Consider the following 20080-nt stretch of genomic DNA (forward strand, 5'->3'; position numbering starts at 1 on the left):
GCAACACACCACTTTGACCTTGAATTCCTGTAGACGGGTGGCCTTGGGGTGGCCACCTAGGGTCAATCAGCTGATCCACTGGGGCTAGGGTCAACTGAGTACCAGTGTTGGGCGTTCTCAACGGGTGTTGTGGACATCATGCCTGATACTGGTGTTTGGGTATAGTGCTCACGAAACCCTGGCGTTGCTGCAGTGTCCTTGTTTGACATTGTAGTGGGTCCCCTCATAGGACTCCATGGCGGGTGGGGTCAGTGGGCACTGAATCTCTCTCCTTAATTATGGATTCCCCCATTCCAAATAAAAAAAATGTTAAAAATCTGCTTATTGGTAAACGACCACGCCTAGAAGACTCCGAACAGCAGTCTCCATCACACAGTACACCTGTACCTCGCTTTTTGATCATGCATTCACTATCAGATAAATCTTTAGGGCAAATGTCTCCTTTTTTTATTCAGAAGGGCTTAGAGGGGCTTGCTGGCTCTCCAAAGTCAGTTAAGAAGCTACGTTCTGGAGACATCGTAGTAGAAACTTCCCATCCTAAGCACAGTGAACTTCTTTTGAATTCAAAGGCCATTGGGGATATACCCATTGAGGTTACTCCCCACGCTTGAATGTGTAGCCATTGTGACACTCAAGTCACAATAGCCCACATTATACTGTCGTGCCGTTGTTAGACTTGTGAGTGGCGGCACCATTTTAGACACATTTTTTTCTAAAAGTTTACCCCTGATGCTGGACAGTGTCATTGATAATGGTGACACTGTCTGATTAGATTGTATTTTTAATTTTTTACACATTATAGGTATTTTTAATTCTATATAAATCTTTTACTGACATGTATTGATTTTAACTCGCTGTTGTTTTTTTTTTACATTTTACTTTAATTTGCTTTCATTGCTTTTACTGGTTGTTTGGCGCAGATAGCCTAGCTGCTTTGCACCATAAAACACCAATCAAACAAACAACCAGACAGTTTCCTGCATCTCCAATTAGGGTTTCCATACCTCCTGTGTCAGAATACAAGGGAGGTTCCACCTTTATCAGTGGGTACCCTCCACTCATGTGGAGCACAAACAACGGCATCAGTGACTACCCTATGGGGTCTGATCGTGTGAGTTCGTGTCAGTATGGGAGACCTTCACCACAGATCAGTGGGTCATTCAAGTTCTTACAAGAGGATTAGCCCTTCATTTCATGCCTCCTCCTCCATTGCCTCTCATATCAGTTGTCTTTCCACTCCCTCTTACATCCAGTCATCAAGGATCTTCTGCACAAAGGGGCTTTAGAGTGCATTGACACCTCTTTTGAGTAACTTATTCTCGTCTGTTTGAAGTACCAAAGAAGATTGGTGCCTGGCGACCTGTCATCAAACTTTCCCATCTCAATATTTTCCTTCAGCCTTCTCAGTTTATGATAAAGTAATTTATTTTCCTTCAGTGGCACTTTTCAAGTGGTCTATGGATGACAAAGTTCAATGTCACTGATGCCTATCTTATATTCTGATTACGTTTTATGCACAAGAAACAAGTTTTTCAGTTTCACACTCTACCATTCATCCTTGCATATACCTCATACGTCCTTTTCACATCATCTTCACTCATTGGACATACACACTCACCATTACATGGATGACTGGCTTCTTCTCATTTTTTCATGCCACTTGACAGAACTTCACACTCAAGCTTTTTTTATCCAAAGCTGTGAGAGCCTGTTTTTTCATCAAATGGTGAAATCTATTTTTACTCCCTCATAGTACCTCATCCATTTAGGGGTGTTTTTAAATTCCCCTCTCAGTTAGGCACAACCTTCTCCTCTACACCTACAGGCCATGAAACAGGCCGTCCTTCTAATACAGTTGTCTCCTTCTTCACTGGTATGTGCAGTTCTATCTCTTTTGGGAATGTGGGCATCCTTAGAATCACTCATTCCTTTCGGTTGGCCCAAATGTGTTCCCTTCAGTGGTTGTTATGGGACCAATGAAACATTTGTATGGATGTGCTGGATTGTCCAATGACTCTATCAGCTTCCAGCCTGCTTGATCCTGGCTGGGGTTTGGACAGGGACAACACAACAGTAGCTGTCCCTCTTCCTCCCTCACATCTAGATACACCTTTTCACAGATGCTTCTCTTCAGGGCTGGGGCGTTTGTATAGGGGATATGGAATTCAAGGACCTCTGGACAGAAGAGGAATCTTCTTTCCACATCAATCTCTTAAAGCTTCTAGCAGTTCAGTGAGCTATGTCATGGGGTCTCACATTATTGCAAGAGAATGTGGTAATGCTTCACTTGGACAATTCCACAGTAGTCTTGTACATTTCCAGGCATGGGGACACTCACTCCAGGGCTCTTTGTTTTCAAAGATTGGATCTTCTCATTTGGACCCACAATCATCAGATTGTTCTCCTTACTTGTCATGTTCCAGGTGTAATGTATTTTGTGGCTGATCAGTTATCTCATCCCAACAGAATTTTTCCTAATGAATGGATGTTTCATCCACAAGTTTTTTTGTTGGATCTGCTCTCCTCTCAGGATGTCTCAGATCAATGCTTTTGCCACACACTGTAATGCCCAGCTCCTATTCTTCTGGTTTCCTGTACCTCACCCTCTGGCTTGAGCATAAATGCTCTGAGACAGGATTGGATGGTTCTTTATTTTTACGTGCTCTGTCCAGTCTATTTGTTATCCAAAGTTCTTGCACTGAATCAATCCTCTTTCTGTTGAGTTGTTCTGGTGTGCAACATTGGCCAACTCAACATTGGTTTCCACTCCTTCAGTATCTTCAAGAATGACAACCTCTTCAGTTTCATCTTTGGCCAACTTTCTTACGTCAATCTTGGTAGGACATTTTTCATCCAGTGATTACCCATTCTCTGACTCCATGTCTGGCCTTTATGCGATATGTTGCATAATGTCAGGGATTGACTTCTTGGATGGCATTTTTCTTAACGCAGTCCATTCAGCATTGTTCTTTGGACATTTATCAATGGAAATGGTTTACTTATCATCGGTGGTCTCTCAGACCTGGTTTTAATCCTTTTTGTCCCGCTATTCCGCATATTTATCAATTTCTGACATGGGTATTCAACAAAGGATTGTTATTCATCCTCAAAATCCTTTCCAGGTTCCTAATTGGGATCTCACAGTGGTTCTCCATGCCTTATCTCATCCATTGACAAAGGTTTGTTGCCTTCATCTGTTTCTCTGTATAAGGCAACTTTGTAAGCTACTTTTCTTTCTTCTAGGAGATGTAAAATTTTTGAGTCCCTTGTCTTGTCCTTTCTTATGAAATTATTTCAAGCTATCCATCCTCAACATTCCTTTCAGGTTCCTAATTGGGATCTCACAGTGGTTCTCCATGCCTTATCTCTTCCACTATTTGAACCTTTGGCATCATGTTCCTTATATCACCTTCTTTCTTCTGTTGTTGGCTAGTGGACATCCACATTTGAATATATTTGCAATTCATGTTCACAGGATTCTTTATTGCTTACTCTGAGCTTTCATTGGAGGAGTGGAGACTTCTTTGGGTCTCATCTCATCAAGTTCACCATATCTTGGTGTCCCTGGCAGTTCGGTTGTATCGCCCACTGGAGGAGGTTGTACAGGCTAATCTATGGACTATGCCTAATACATTTATATCTCACTATTTACATGACTTGGTAGTTTCCTTCTTAGATGGTTTTTGACTACACCTTTGGCTAATCTCCACATCATGGCTAGATTGTGAGAGAGGTGAATGACTTCATTTCTTTTGTGTTTATTTCTATTTTTTCCAGTGACCCTCTCATAATTTTCATTTGGATCCCACTCAGTGGCAGGTATTGCCTGGTCAGATATGCCTTTTTCCAAATCTGCATTAGCTACCAGTAGACTGATAAAAAATTTTCCTGGTACAATGAGTTCTGTTGAGATGGAGTGTTCCATAAGATCATCTTGTGGCTTTTTTGGATGGTAAATAATTATATACACTACTGGGCTGCCACTCATGGACTATCATGAGTGAGACATAAGGGGATTTTGCCCATCCTTGCTCATGCCTGGATTGAATAAATTAGGGTCAGTTTGTTTTTGAAAATAGGGAACATGGTTCACCTATTGCATTGTCTCCAGAACATTGTTCCTAGGAGCTCTCCAATGCGAGTTATCCCCCATTTCTCCTATTGGAGCATGGGTGTTTTTACCGCTCCCAGTTTCCAGTCACTGGAGTGGTGGATAGAGGTCTATTCCTCCTGAGTGAGGCTTGAACTTGTTATTTTACTCGGAGAAGCTGTGTGCTCTCCTACCCATAATCCTGGATGGTTAATCCAGATGTATGGTGGGAGCAGGACTAGTCTACATGGTAGCTTTCTCATAATTCTGGTTCAGAGATGACACTTAGCTATCTAGTTGAGTTGAGTGTGGCCATTCTTTTTGGTCATTATCTTCCTTTTGATGATAATGGAAGAGTGTCCTTGACTCCTTGTAATTCTTCACGCGTAATGTCAATTCCTGTGTCATTGGTTGGGCTTAGTTTGTTACACATCCTCCTTGTAATTCTTGGGGTAGGAGGTGTTGTCTTGCCTCTTGGGTTGGGGAGTTAGGATTTCTGTTCATAATTCCAAACCAGGTAATCTTGGTTTCTTCATGTTGAGTGAGACGAGAAAGGTTCCACAATTCCGAGTTTGGTTTGTTGTATTTTGCATTTCTTCAGGTTGGGATGAGGGTTTGTCCACTTTTCTGTTGTTTGACTTTGTAATTTTGTTGGCTCAACATGCAACATTCTGTAACTTTCTAGTTGGGATCCAGTAATACCATGCCATGGTCCTCATGCCCTGGTCACTACACCTTGGATCTAGCTTTGGGTCCACAGCCCTATAGTTCCAATGACGAGACGTGGAACGTTTTCGGCCTGGTTGGGGCCTGGATGAATCCCATAAGTTATGTACAATATTTCATCAAGTGTGAAGGATCTGTACATTAGCTGGTCGATTGACTGGGACTGGATATGTCTGGTATTGTAGGAGCGGGTCAGTTCTGGTATAGTTGTCCCTAAATTCATGTTTTCTTCTCACAATGTTAGGGTTTTGCTTCTGTGGTTGGTTGGCCTTTATTAGATTTTACGTTATCCAGGCAAAGAGCATACCTGTTCCAGAAGTAGTGTGGACCCCACTAGTGTGCTATTACTATATCTTATTTCTGCACACCTCTTTTCTGTGTGGATCTTGTCCACACCAGCCCCATCTTCTTGTCAGTTTGGGATTCTAGCTAGTGTTTGAGAAGAGGTAAGTATATTTTGAAAGTTAACATTTTCCTCTACTGAAAAGGTAGATAATACCTCTTCTCGCATTACCCCCCCCCTTTCATCCCCATAATGACCATGTTGGACAGTCTTGAAAAAGTGAATAGGAAGTAATAACAGGGAGCTTATGTGCAGATCTGGGATAGGGGGTGCATTGATATAGGTGGAGAGAGAATCACAATATTTAACTTGCTATAGGCAATATAGTGGGGTATAAAGGTAAGCTTCATAACAATGCTTAGATAGGCAAAAAAGAGTAACTTTCATCAGGATAAAGTTGTAGTGTGAGAGGAGGTAAGTATTATCGGAAATACCTTTTCAGTATAGGGAAATTTTAACGTGTGTTATTGTGAATAACCAGTATTGGAGAGTAGAGCTGGGTGGTTAACTTGATTAATTGACATAATCAATTATCTGTGTGCATTAAATACATTGATTAGTGTCACATAAAATAATAATCAATTAATTGATATTATGATTAAATCAATTAATGTTGCAAAAATAATCAACTAATTAAAATTAGTGTTTCTAATTGCTTTCACTGCCAAAGGTGGATGGAGGTAATGTTTTAACCCCTCTGTGAATGTGTATGTGTTTGTTTGTGTGTTTGTCAGCAAGATTTCTCAAATAGCTAAATGGATTTGGATCAAAGTTGGTATACATTTGGACTATGTCCCAACTTAAAAAAGTGATTATTTTTTGAAGGTTCAAGGTCACAGCAAGGTCATGAAAATCTAAACTCCATATCTGTTAACATGGAGATCAATTTTTCACACTATTTTTGCTCTATAACTCAGTCAAAAAATAATTGGATTTTGAGGAATCTTGGTGAACATATGCAGAATATTATTCCTCATTGCCCTGCCAAACATGGTCCATGTCCATTGTTAATGACGGAGATACGGACACATTTTCCTATATTTTGAGAATCGATTATGTGTGGCAGAGGTATGTGCTCTACTGAATGCCCCTCTAGTTCTTATTGTTTAAACATGTGGAAGAAAGACTTAGGAATATAATAGATTTATGTGAGGGATTTTGTCATTAAATGCTTATTGTGTGTTTTACATTACATACTATTGGTTGTGAGTCTCACGTAAAGAAAGATTTTAAAATTATTTAAACTTTTGCAATGCTCATGCAGAAAAATTTTTTTTTAAAGCCAAGAAGTGTGTTTAGTTTCAAATTTCTTTGTTTGTTATATCTATAGGCATAAAGCAAGCCAACCTTTTTTTTTTTCCTCCTTGTAACATAAAAGTGTATAAAACAATAAATACATTTCAGAATTTTGCATATGATCATTTATTTCCTGACATTTTTAATGTTTTTCCTCTTTTTTTTTCCAGCTTAGGTTTGATATCAGATTCTTTTCACATGTTTTTTGACTGTACAGCCTTATTGGCAGGGCTGGCTGCTTCTGTGATAACTAAGTGGAGAGCCAATGAGAGATTTTCCTATGGGTAAGATTATAGTATTAGCTTCTAATTAGTACCAAGAAAATGCATACTTATGGATACACTATTATGCAGAGTGTCACAAAGTAATTTTAGAGTGAAGAAAGTATTTCAGCAATAGCAGTTGTAATCTGATCAGTGCTAAAGGATTAAGATATGAAAAACCCTAAAAAAATTTAATAAAAGGCCTTGTCAAGAAAGGAGTGTTTATCAAAGCTGTTGTCTGTTGTATCATTTCAAGTAAGAATGATCTCATGTGTGTATATTTTGTACTTTTACCCCTGGAATACAAAATCAGACAAGGATTGTCAAGTTGTATCATTCCATTGACACGTGTATGAAACTGGCTTTTGGTGAAAGAATTGTAGAATATTTTGAATATGGATATTACACAAAACAACTAATAAATATGAAATTTGTAATGTAATAAACTATGAAAAGGTAAAAACCACTGTTATTAAATAATATAAATCACTCCTCAGTTCATTGTTATGCAAATCGGGCATCTTCTGATGAGTCATTTACCTTGAAATACAAATCATCGCTTATTCAGCTTATGCTGTATACTGGTCTCACTTAATCTCATCTCAGCTGTTACTTTGAAGGAAATCACACAGCTTGGAATGCCCCATAATGTTTGAGTCATGCCATGGCTAGACTTCAAAGAAAACATTCAGATGTTTCATTTGCATGGAGAGACATATCAGTTGAATGGATCAATCACAGCAATCCTTTGCTGGTCATAATGTTTCAAAGTTTTGTTGAACAAGTGGACAAAACAGAATGTCATAAACATCACAAGCAGGTAAATGCTATTTGCTGATTTTGGTTTGTTTCACTCAGTGTATTTAGCTGCAAGGGGATGCCTTGTCATTATATATACCTTTAAAACCAAACTTCACAAGGCTGGCCTCTACAATAGATGCTCTGTGAGGTGCAATTTGCTCACAGTAAAGCATAAAAGAGCTTGCTTGCAAGTAATATATCCAGTGGACGAATGACAATTAGGGCAATATCTTTTTTTGCAGCTGAACTGTGCTTCCCTCTGCAATCAGATAATAGACATATACTCATTTGTAGGGATTCTTAAATTAGATCCAACCTCTTTTCGTACAGGAACGTGATACATATGGTAGTGGTAGAAGTATGGTGTAAGCAAAAATAAGCACTGATGAATGCATACCAAATCTCTGTCCCCTGGAATGGTTCTGTTAATGCTACATATTTGAAGGACTATGTGCTATCCTTTTGTGTTTCTTAATGCTGATACATTTGGCCCTGACTTTAGTCCATTGCATGATAATGTTTCCCCTCTACCATGCTAAACTGCTCAACACATTCCTTTAGAAACAGGGAATTGACAGAAGGAAATGGTTTGGATGTTCACCAGATTTCAATCCTGTGAAAAGTATTGGATGTTCCTGGGAGATTTTACACTTCATTAGGTGATTCCAAACACTAAAGATGCCTGGAAACAGCTCTTTCACAGAAGTAGTTGATGATATTATCAACACTGATATTAAGCATGCAACATCAGTGCTAGACTGACCCTGCTGTTTGGGGTTGATTATATTTCATGTTGAAATTAAATTTCATGAACTGTAAAGTAATCTGTAATGAAAAGTTTTCTCAATTCAATCGCAATTCAATTTGCTGTGCTAAGTTTTTAATTAAATATGTTATAAGTTTTTTACAATGTTTTAACACTATTTTATTGTATATTTTTATTTTGTTGATTGTTGTGCCAAGGTGTACAAAAATGCATTTTATTATTTTTTTAATTTCAGTTATGTTCGTGCTGAGGTTCTTGCAGGGTTTGTTAACGGTCTTTTTCTATTGTTCATTGCATTTTTCATCTTCTCTGAAGCTGTTGAGGTAAGATTGCTCGAACATGTTAATTTTTTATTGTATGTAAATGTGAAAAATATGTTATAAGGAATCTTTTTTAAATAAACATACAGTATTAATAGGATTTTTATACCTATTTTAATTCAACTTTCACAGCTATCTATCCCATCAGGACACTTTTTTTACCTTTTCTTATCTGCAGTTTGTGCCATTCTTTTATTTGTTTGTGTTTTGTGTACACATTGTTCGTACAACACATACACTTGATTTCTTTTATTTTAAGACTTAGTGAAGAAAATGTGTGTTATCATGTCCCAATCTTCTACTCTGGTAGAAACTTCCTGAGGAAGGCCTTTTTAGCTGTATGAAAGCCTGGGGTACTGTAAAACTTTTTTGTTTCCTATTTTGTGTTGAGCCAAGCATGGCCTAGTGGTTAGCATTCCAGACTGTGAATCAGAGGGTCCATGGATCATATCCAGTTGTCAAAAAATTGTGTCCAGCACATTAGAGCCATTGGTGCCTTATAAGAATGAAGTCAAATTCCACTCTTTGATTTAGAGTAGTTCAAGAGTTAGAAGTGGATGTTGTTGACTAACTGCTTTCTTTAATCAAAATTTGTGATGCCTAGCTCAGATAGGTCTTGTGTGGCTTTGCATGAATATCTGAAACAAACAAAAACAAATGATATTCTCATTTTCCAACTTGGTTATTGGTTGAATTTAACTTAATATATAAATTATTAGTTTTGTGAATATTTGAATAATTATTACTTACAAAGTGTCTAATTAATTGATCAGCTAAATGGCTATTTTTGCAAAACTATTTCATTGTTATTGTTTTAATTGTATGTTTATGAATATTTTAGATTTGCATTTAAGCTGCAAGTTAATATCTACCACAGAAGGATAGATAATAAGGGTATAATAAAAGATATTTGTCTCAAAATTTAATATTATTTGTAAAATATGTGCTGCAATTGTTCTGTGTGACAAAAATGTTTTACAAGATGTGAAAAACTTAAACCTTTATGTACATCACAACAGTGGCATTTTAAAAATGCTAATCTGTGCAATTGAGAGAAGAGAAATTAATACCAGACTTAATTTAAAAACAATGAGGAGAGTTTTCAGTAGTCTTGAAGGGTTTAATTTCTGCACTAATTATTATTTCAGTTCCATCAATTAATTTTTTTAAACTGACTAATAATTTTAACTGTTACAGTTATGCTAGATAATGTTTCCATTTCAGAGAGCCATTGAACCACCAGAAGTCAAACATGAGAGGCTATTTTTGGTATCTGTTCTTGGACTTTTTGTGAATATAATAGGAATATTTGCTTTTCAACATGGCCATGGACATGGTCATTCTCATGGAGGTACTTTTAGTTGTTTATTCATAATGATGAAGAAGCTTAAGAAATTTAGATAAAACATTTTACTCAAAATGCATCATAAAAATTATATCTACAGTAATAAAATGAGTTTTGAAATCTAACATTTAGTAAGATTAATGATAATATGTTTCAGGAGAACATTCCCATGACCATTCACACTCTCACTCACATAGCCATGGACATGAACATAGCCATGGACATGAACATAGTCATGGTTATGGTAAGTACTTGTCTTTTGAAGTCCTTTATGAAACTTATTTTGTTCTACCTTGTGTATTACCAGTGGTTTTATGTCTTAACAACATTATTGCTGGCAAGTTAAATCTAATTGCATATAATCACTACTGTTGTCAACTCAAAGGTAATTCTATTTTCTAATATCATACAGCCTGACGATCACTAATAGTGATTAGAAATAATGTTTGATTCACAATATAGATTGTTATGTATACAGATAATGTTCTAAGGTTGAGATTTCTCAGCAAAATATATTTTGACATTTTTGTGTTTATTCTTAGATTTCAAAAAATATAGTATTTACAGTTAATTGTTACTAATTTGTTGAGCTTACAAAGTTGTGACATTTTTCTTAAATATGTAGTTGTTAGTGAGATAATTTATAATTCATTATTTCTTCATTTTATGTTTGGTCTACATCTTTTATTAGTTATGAGTTAATGTTTCTTAATTCTCTTTCCTTTACTTATTTGAAAATTACAATATAGTATCTGATTTCATTAACTATTTAGATTCTATCACAAATGTTAACACTACAGTGAACCTTCTTTTAAGTTCCAGCCTTCTACCTTCTTGAACTTGTGTGTAGAGAGTCATGATTTTTTTCCCTATGTTTTTGCCTTTAGATTGTTTAAAATTATTACTTTCAAACTCTGGTGACTTTATACTCATCATCATGATTTCCTTTTTAAGTTTGAATAATCCTACTTTTATATTTAATTCAGTCAGAAAATTATAATTCTGTATTACTATTCTCTGAGATTTCTTGAGTAACATTTTTTGGTCATCATCATTATTTGGATTCTGTTTCATATGCTTGAACTTTTTTGACTAGTGTGATTTATCTTTTTAGTTTGGATCTTACAGATTATCCATGAGCAGAAGAGATTTCTTTTAAGTTTTCAACTAATTCAATGTAAATTTTTAATAATAGTGTGTTTACTGGAAATGTTGATCTTTTACTTTAGTTTTAGTTAGTTGACTGAATAACAGATACTCCATTTTTACCAGCTAACTGGATTATAATTTTGTGTCTTATGTGATTGAATATTTTATCTTAATCTAAAAAAGAAGAAACTTTGAGTGGTTCAATTTTATATAGGTTTCAATATACATATAACATGGTACATCTAACATATATATGTATATGTAGCTTTATTGCAACTGTACAGAAATATTGCATATAAAATAACATTCTGGTATTAGAATCTTTATACCTTTCAGAACTTTTATTCATAGGAATGTTTTTGTTTTTGCATTTTACTACTTGTCTATGCTCTCTTTTTCAGGCTTATGGCTTTAAGTCTGGTGTATTTTTCTGTTGCTTTTCAATGCAGTAATGCTATTTTAGTTTTTTTTTGACTGATAAGATAAAATGTTTTACATTATCACTTATCTTTATTTTTCCATTCAATGTCCTTTTGGGATTCCTCACTTTTTAGATGACCCTTATACAGGTTTATACTCATATTGAGGGATCATCCCTTAGTTTATATATTTCTTATGATACAGGATGATCTTTAAGTATTGAATAGTATTTTTATTGTCACTATTGTCCTTTTATGAAGGGTTTACATATGCTTTTTCAGGTTCTTACATTATTTAAATGTACATGTTAAGTATGTGTATACTTTCTATCTTTAGTGTAATTTTGCATATTCCTCTATTCTGTTTAACTTCTAGTACAGACAGATAACTGACTTGATGTGCAATATTCATGAATGTGCCTGTTTTTATTGTTGCAACCTTCCTTAAGTCTGCATGTTGCATTGCTTTTTATATCACTTTTCATGCTAAACACTCTTATTGGATCAGCTCATAATCAGGTGATTCTAGTTATTCTTTAAGTCTTATTAAACATTATTACTCTATTCATATTAGTCTCTTTGGTTTATATTTTGTAATCAAGTTCCACCTGAACATGGTTGCTCCGCCCAAGGAAATGTTATAATTTTAGATACTCTGAGATGTATTCTGGTGCACTAGTTAATATCTTTTATGCTTTTACTAATCATTACAAAGAATAGCTACAAACTTTTGAAGAACACTACCCCTTGAAAAACATTATATATGTTTTGTTTCTCAAGTGATTTCCCTTCAATTGTTAAGCTTTAGTTTTGTACATGCCTTGGTTGCCTCCCTTTATGAGTTCATATCATGTGGTCTGATCATTCACAGCTTTGGAAACATCTATAAAAGAAAAAAAAAGGAATATCAGTGACACCTCCTCTGATCCAGAAAGGGCTAAAGTTCTTCATTTAAAAATTATCATCCATAATCATTTTGGAAATGAAGTCCCATTTCAGTTTATCTTTGAAATCATTATTTAAGTCAATCATGGTTGGAATACCATTTGTTTTAAAGAAATTTGCTGGTTATTTATTTTCTTTAACTGATTTCTCAGTGTTTGGCTTCTGCGAATGGAAATGGCATCTCTTGCAGGTCTAGATTAATTTATAAACTTAAATATACTTTTCTTCATCTCAAAAATCTCAAATTTCATTTGTGTAATCTCTAAAACCTCCTAAATACATTTCAAATGGTTGTTTTCAACAAAACTTTATATTTTATCAGTAATTTTCTCTACCCTAACTCTATACAAGGTTGGACAATTTGACTGACCTCGTAACCATCAAAAAATTATCTAAATTTATCTAAATTACCCTTTTTTTTTTTTTGTAGCATGAAACTATATTCGTTTATTCTAAGTAGCTTTGAACTTGTAACAGTATACACATGTTTATAATTAAATTTTATTGTGTTATTGCCTTTTTGATTGCCATTTGAACCATGTCTAACTACTATTTGTGCCTTTATAAGTTGTAAATCACTTGGGAAACATGCAGCTTACGTTACACTTTCAAATTACATTACCCATGAGTTACTCCGAGCTGCTCACGTGCGTGCTCATGAAATATTTTTATTATAATATTATTGTTGTTTATTTTACCTAATCTCACCTTAATTAACCTAAATAGATCCCTATTTTTACATTTGAGTTACTTTTATTATAATAAATAAAGAATAAACATGAAAAACAAGAAGTACAAGTACTTACCCAATCTTTTTTTCCTCTAACTCAAACTTTTTTTGGCTTTTTAGCTATGCGACAAGAGCCATTACAAATCCATCCAAACTAGTCATTAACTTTCCCAGGGGAATGAACCACGTATTATAAGTGAAATTGACCCTTATCTGTTCAGAACACAATGTTATACAATACGTCATTTGATAGATGAAAACCTTCGCTTTCTATTGGTTATAGGTAACATGTAATTAAACATAAGAGAGAACTATTGACAAATCCTGAAAGAGAGGGTGTGGCAGGAGGGTCTGATTTTCTATTTGATAGCTCTGTAACTAAAATGACAATTTTATAATGAATAATTTATGTTGAATTTCTTACTTTTTTTTGGGGGGGGTGATAGATAAAATAGAGAAGAAAAGATATCTAGAGAAAATGTGTCACACTAGGGAAAATTCAGGATTTTTTAAAACATTGCCTTATAGAATTAAGAACTTAAAACTTATATATATTAAAATATGGATTATTTGCTAAGATTTTATGCTATACTAATTGGTATAACATAAACAAAAAGTAGTTTAATAAAATTTTGAATGTAAGACACAACAACCTTGTGTCATGCTCAGTAATGGATACCTGGCACTTTCTTGGCATATGTATTAACTGAGGGGATGGCTAAGAAATATTTTATTTTATGAATTGTTTAGTTGTGAACTATTATTTTGTGGTCATTATGTGGACTGGGATGCCAACTTTTGGAAAGAGAGAGAGAGAGAAAAAGTTGTACATCCATATTGGTCTGGTTGTAGTAACCTGTTTTAACTGAATTTTTATATTTATAAATGTGTTTCGTTAGGAGCATCTACCTTCTCACAACAAGCTGCAGACAGTGGAAGGTAGTTCTAAATATGGGGCATTGTTGTCTTGAGCACCTATATCTGCTTTTAATCTTTTTTCAAATTTAAGAGTTTTTTGTATATAAGTTAGACTTTGTATTCCTATCATTGAATGAGTCTTACTTTTGCTAAAACCTCTCTTACAGGTAAAGGTATATTTTACATTGTAGTTTGTTCCTGAGCTTTATCTTATCTGTCTTTGTTTTTAGCATATACATAACTATTACAAATCAGTAAATCCATTAGGTTTCAAACCTTATAGTTTTTATGCCATCCAAAAGCATAATTGATCTTCATTAAACCCATGTTCACAGATAGGGGTTCAAAGTGTGCTTTCATATTCATTTTGGAGGTTGTAGAGGTTATGCAAATTAAATTTGATAACTAAGATAAAAAAAGTATTATTTTATGAAAATCATACTAGTCTGAGTCTATCTGACTAAAGTTAATTCAGTGACAAATCTTAGTAGAAATACTTTATTAAAAATTTCAGATTTTTTTTTGTGTAAAACAAATTTGTAATTTTTACTAAAGCTTACCAAATTTCATGAAGATGCACTAAGTAAATTCAACATTATCATAAATATTAATTCTTCAGTTGATTGACTCCCTTACATGTAGGGTTAAAGTCATTGTTTTGTGTCCAGTTCTATTTGCAAGCGGTCTAGTGAGTTTAACTAACATACATACACTGTTATGTAGTTTCTATATATATTGACAAGTTTTTGGCTATATTGTATAGTAACTTGTATGTTAGGTATGAACTGTCTTTTTACAATTAATGTAAATTAATGATGCATTACTGAAGTATATAATGAATGATAAATGCTTGTGTGTAGGACTAGAGGATAACAAACATGATGATGATCATAAGACAACTGAAGCTCCACAGAGTCAAATCATGGAAGGTTAGTTTCTTTGGAGTTAGATGGTTTTTTGTAAAATGAAAGCACTTGTTAAAATAAAATTGTAGTTTTTAAGGCATTATCTATTTATATAAGTATTTATTAAGTTTTTTATTGGATATATCTAATTACTACATGTCATGTTATTAACTTGTATGTTATTGCAGTGTAACATTTTCTCAGTTAAATGCATCTCCTCCAGATAGATAATTTGATTAAATAAGCATAAATGTGAATAAAATTAGAAATTACCAGAAATATATGAGTGTAGAGATTTCTCTTTGGTGAAAAATATTTACAGGGTTTTTCTTTATTAAGCCAGGTCTTTTTATTTAATTTTTCTTTATTAGTATTTGAAAATATCTGTAAATGTTCTTGTGATTTTATTTCAACACATGTAATTTGGTATGCGAATTAAAAGTAACAAATTAACATAATCAAATTACAAAGTCATTGTGGAAAAAATACTGCCTTTAGTTTTGTTAAGAAAAAGTAATTGTTATATGTTTTGTTTGGTCTTTGCGAAGCACAAATCTACACAATGGGCATCGAAAACCCGATTTTTAGTTTCGTAAGCCTGGATCTTTGTGTATTTACAACGATTGCTTTCCCCCTGAGTTTTAGTTATAGTATATTACTTGTTATTTAATGTAAAAAATTCTGTGGGCAATTTATCACGATGAGGAAAATTAGCCCATTCAGCCCATAAAATGTACTCCTCTATAAAAGCAAAAATAAAATTGTTTGAAATACAGTAATAAAGTTTCAAACTTACTTGCATAGTATCATGGACATATAAATTTCATACAAAAAGTATAAACAGAATATTTAGCCATCTAACTCAGTTCTTATAGTGTTTCTTTTTTCCATTATCCACATTCAGAAATGAATATTCTTCCAAGTAAATATACAAAATATAAAAATCTAAAATTGAGAAGGAAAAAAGCAAAAAAAGGCAAAGTAAAAAGGGGGGGAGGTAATAGAAAAATAAAGAAAAAGGTAGTTTTAATATTAACTATTGGGTTTTGTTGCTTGAGATGTGTCACTGTGTTGTTCTCAACTAGTCAGACACAATGAAAAATTAGGGAAGAATTTTAAGGAACCTTGATTACAGTTATGGAAAAAATTGATGATATTTTTGGAATAATATTTACTGATAATTCCTTTGACTAATTAGTCATGTAAGTGAATACATAAAAATACTCATTAACATGTAGTGTTTGATTTTATTGTAGGTGTGTTTCTCCATATCCTTGCTGATACCTTGGGTAGTGTAGGTGTAATTGTATCAGCTGTTCTGATGAGTCAGTTTGGGTTGATGATTGCTGATCCTATTTGTTCTATGTTTATTTCCACATTGATTGGTTTTAGGTAAGCAAAGCTTCTTATTAAAATGAAGTCATGAAATTATCTTCTTTTTGTATTTTTTAAAACAGTGTGGTCCAATTAACCAGAAGCTTGTGAGTCACTTTTCTTCCCATGGCTGATTGTATTTGGCTTGTACACTCATTATGAATTACACCTTAAATTTAAAGTTTGCACATCAGAAATGTTTTATTTACAAATAAATTTTAATTGGAAAACCTAATCCACATAATTAACAAATTATATCCTCCAATTTTTCTATCATTTAGTCTGATCCCCTTTAGGTAAAGCACAAATATAATATCAGTTTCTGAACTGAAATGCCAATATCGGAACATATATGTTTGAAAATGAATATGCATCCTTTTGCTTTTATACTAAGCACTGATTAGTGAGTGAGTGCAACGTATATTTTATAAACTCGTGTAAAAAAATTTTTTTTAAAAACAAGGCTGTGGAATAGCATAGTTTAGTAATTATGAATTTGAAAGTGTAACTGATACTGTTATTATATTGATTGGAGTAACCACTGTTACTTGCATTTGAAGGGATAACTGGTATCTTCATTACATGAATCAAAAGTACATACAGGTAATTATTTTTGTTGATTAATAGTGTTTGAAATACAGAATATTTTATGTGGCAAAACATATTGTGATATGAATAGAAAAATGTGTATAAGATCACAGATTTTGGTAATGAGGAATACAAGTTATATAATTTAAATGAAAAAAGCTATAAAATTGCTTATCTCTTCACACTGTATATTGTATGAAGTTTAAGACTGCCTCATCCAGTATGACTGAATACACAGTATTATGTGTATTGTTTGATTTCCAATAAACAAGAAGCCCAGTAAACAAATCACTTTTGGAAAAAAAGCTGTGTATCTTCAGGGACAAATGTTTTTGTATTGTAGGTTTGTTTCTGTATGCATAAGCATGGACAATGTAGGAGTCACTGTGTTAGCTAATTTGATGAGCCATAAAGAAGGAACAACCAACTTCTGAAAACATTCAAGTTCTTAGGTTTCTTGTTTTGCGATTTATCTTCATATCATCAACTTATTTCAAACTTTCACTTTGCAAAGTTAAGCTTCCCAACTGTCTTTGACTGACGTAAATACAGTTGGAAAGAATGTATTTATTTATAATTTCTCTCTGTTTCATTACCACGGTACCATCCTTTGATCTACACTCAATCATCGTGTGATGGCCTGCCCATATGTTGATTGTGTCATGTTTTGTAAATTAAATAGACAATCGTGAGCACTATAGTTATAATTTTATTATTAATGCACTTAGAACCTATGTAGCATAATTTTAGCATTTCAACAGCAGGTTATTTCATTAAAACATTTCATTTGACATTGTCGTATAGAAAAGAACCAATAACAATTTCTAAAATTTTATCTACATTTTTCAAATTTGATTTGTAGTCTCAACTTTTTTTAAGTATTTTTTAAAATTTTATTACTTGGATGTGAAGAAGTATGGGTATTATTAGTTTGATTTCATTAAATTATTTTCACATTAAATTTGTTTCAGCGTTTTACCCCTTTTGAAAAATTCTATTTGTATCCTGATGCAAAGAACTCCCTTTGAGTTGGATAAAACTCTTCCATCATGTTATCAGAGGGTAAGTAATATTTCAGAAGTAAATTTAGCTGAGATATTTTATTCAATGAAACATGGAAAAGTCACAACAGAAGCTTTGTAAATCACTATCTCATTATACAGGTACATATTTTTCTTTGAATCACTTCAAATTTTACTTTCTAAGAACACCTCAATTTTACCTATCAGCTAAATAAATGACAAATTTTCAATGAATAGATCCTAGATTGACATCTTCATATTGTGATGTAGAAGTAGCTAGTGTCTGGTTACAGTGATGTTGTGACACTGTTATATGCTCATATGTGAATTATGTGTGTCTTGCATTGTAAAGTTTGACATGTGGTTGGAACTTTTTTTATAGATTAGTAAAAAAGAACACATCTCTGTATTAGCAAGCCCATGTAGTGGAATGTGAAATAAGACTAAATATGTTATTACATTATCTCTCTTGATAGGGGTAGGTAAAAGTGCACACGTCACAACTTTTACAGTTACATTCAAAATTTAAACTACTTTGTTATCAATGTATGTGAATATACTTGGTTTCAAAACTGTTAATAAATCAAGTTTTAAATTTAAGCAATATTCATTATCCTGAGCATTTGACAGATGGAAACAAGATCAAACAAAATGATCACATTAATTCTGAACTTGTGAAGAAATAATTGGGAATTTTAAAGAATGATAAATCTCCTGAGCTAGATAATATTTACCCAAAAGTTTTGTAGGAGGTAAAGGACTGAATATTTGAGCCACTTGCTACTGTTAATTTTTTATTATTTTGTGTGTGTGTGTGTGTAAGTTCTTGAATAATGGATAGCTATCAGGAGATTGGAAGTTGGTTAATGTTATTTCTCTTTTCAAGAGAGGTGATGCAAATTGTCTCTGTAATTATAGACCTATTAGTCGTGCATTAGTGGTGGTAAAAGTTTTTGAAAGTCTGATAAAAGATGCTTTGCAAAGTCATTTAATAAAATTTAAAATTTTGTTGGATAATCAGCATGGGAAAAATCCTGCCTTACTATTCTTTTAACATTCCTTTTACTATTTATGTAGATGAGGGTACAAGTGTAGATTTGGTGTATCTGAATTTTCATAAAGTATTTGACAAGATGCCACATAAAGGGCTTGTTTAAAACAAATATCTCTGTAGCTGTGGGGGATAAGTTGGCTCATTGGACAGAAGATTGACTGGGTGAAAGAATACAGAGGGTTGTGGGGTACTTTAGACCTTTGCATACATTTAAGAAATTTAAATTGACTGGTATGACAGGAGACTTTGAAGATTATAGAAGATCAAAAAAGTTGTTGAAACATGAAATTAGGACATCAAAAAGGATGTATGAGAAAAAGTTGGCTGAAAATGTAAAAATTAACAGTAAGGATTGCTTTAAATACATTAAAGGTAAACAAAATGTTAGGATAGGGATAGGACCCTTGAAGGATGTTAAAGGAAGGCTAGTATCTGATGATTATGAGATGGCTGGGTTATTAAATTTTACTTTTTCTTCGCGTTTTACTAATGAAGGTTTAAGCAGTATTCCACATCTTGATCAGTTAATAAATGGAAAGGAAATCAAACAAGATGACTGCATAATTCTGAGCTGGTTAAGAAAAAATTGGTAAGTTTAAAAAATGATAAGACTCATGGGCCAGATAATTTTTCCCCAATGGTTTTGAAGGCAGTTAAAGATTGGTTATGTGAGCCACTTGCTACTATTTTTTGTCAGTCCTTGGCAGGTACCAGAGGATTGGAAGTTAGCTAATGTAACTTCTCTTTTCAAGGGAGGTGATAAAAATTGTCCCAGTAATTATAGACTCATTTGCAAAGTCAATTAACAAAGTTTAGAATTTTATTGAATAGTCAACATGGTTCCACTAAGGGAAAATCTTGCATTACAAATCTTTTAACATTCTTTGAAATGGTTACTGCTTATGTAGATGAGGGTAAGGGTGTAGATTTGGTGTATCTAAGTTTCAGAAAGCATTTGACAAGGTGCCATATAAAAGGCTTGTAAAAAGAAATTAGCTCTATAGGTGTGGGGGATAAGTTAGCAAA

General features: G+C 33.6%; 2 protein-coding genes across 3 annotated transcripts in view; one reads left to right on the forward strand and one right to left on the reverse strand.

Annotated features, from left to right (window-relative positions):
* Positions 1 to 20080, forward strand: part of LOC106474007 (zinc transporter 7-like) — a 30638-nt gene that overhangs the window by 3970 nt on the left and 6588 nt on the right. For both annotated transcript variants that reach the window (XM_022402385.1, XM_013934692.2), the window contains exons 3-9: positions 6626 to 6739; positions 8521 to 8608; positions 9830 to 9956; positions 10108 to 10194; positions 14972 to 15040; positions 16273 to 16408; positions 17950 to 18040. In XM_022402385.1, coding sequence (XP_022258093.1) covers positions 6654 to 6739; positions 8521 to 8608; positions 9830 to 9956; positions 10108 to 10194; positions 14972 to 15040; positions 16273 to 16408; positions 17950 to 18040 — 684 coding nt within the window. In that variant the 5' untranslated portion in view covers positions 6626 to 6653. The remainder of the gene's footprint in view (positions 1 to 6625; positions 6740 to 8520; positions 8609 to 9829; positions 9957 to 10107; positions 10195 to 14971; positions 15041 to 16272; positions 16409 to 17949; positions 18041 to 20080) is intronic.
* The window catches only part of LOC106474005 (tartrate-resistant acid phosphatase type 5-like), a 29001-nt gene continuing 17621 nt past the window's right edge, over positions 8701 to 20080 (reverse strand). The window contains exons 6-7 of the mRNA XM_022402390.1: positions 12339 to 12401; positions 8701 to 9243 (exon numbers count right to left, since the gene is read on the reverse strand). Coding sequence (XP_022258098.1) covers positions 12384 to 12401 — 18 coding nt within the window. The 3' untranslated portion in view covers positions 8701 to 9243; positions 12339 to 12383. The remainder of the gene's footprint in view (positions 9244 to 12338; positions 12402 to 20080) is intronic.

Source organism: Limulus polyphemus, unplaced genomic scaffold (assembly GCF_000517525.1).
Source record: "Limulus polyphemus unplaced genomic scaffold, Limulus_polyphemus-2.1.2 Scaffold6712, whole genome shotgun sequence".
Classification (NCBI taxonomy): Eukaryota; Metazoa; Arthropoda; class Merostomata; order Xiphosura; family Limulidae; genus Limulus; species Limulus polyphemus.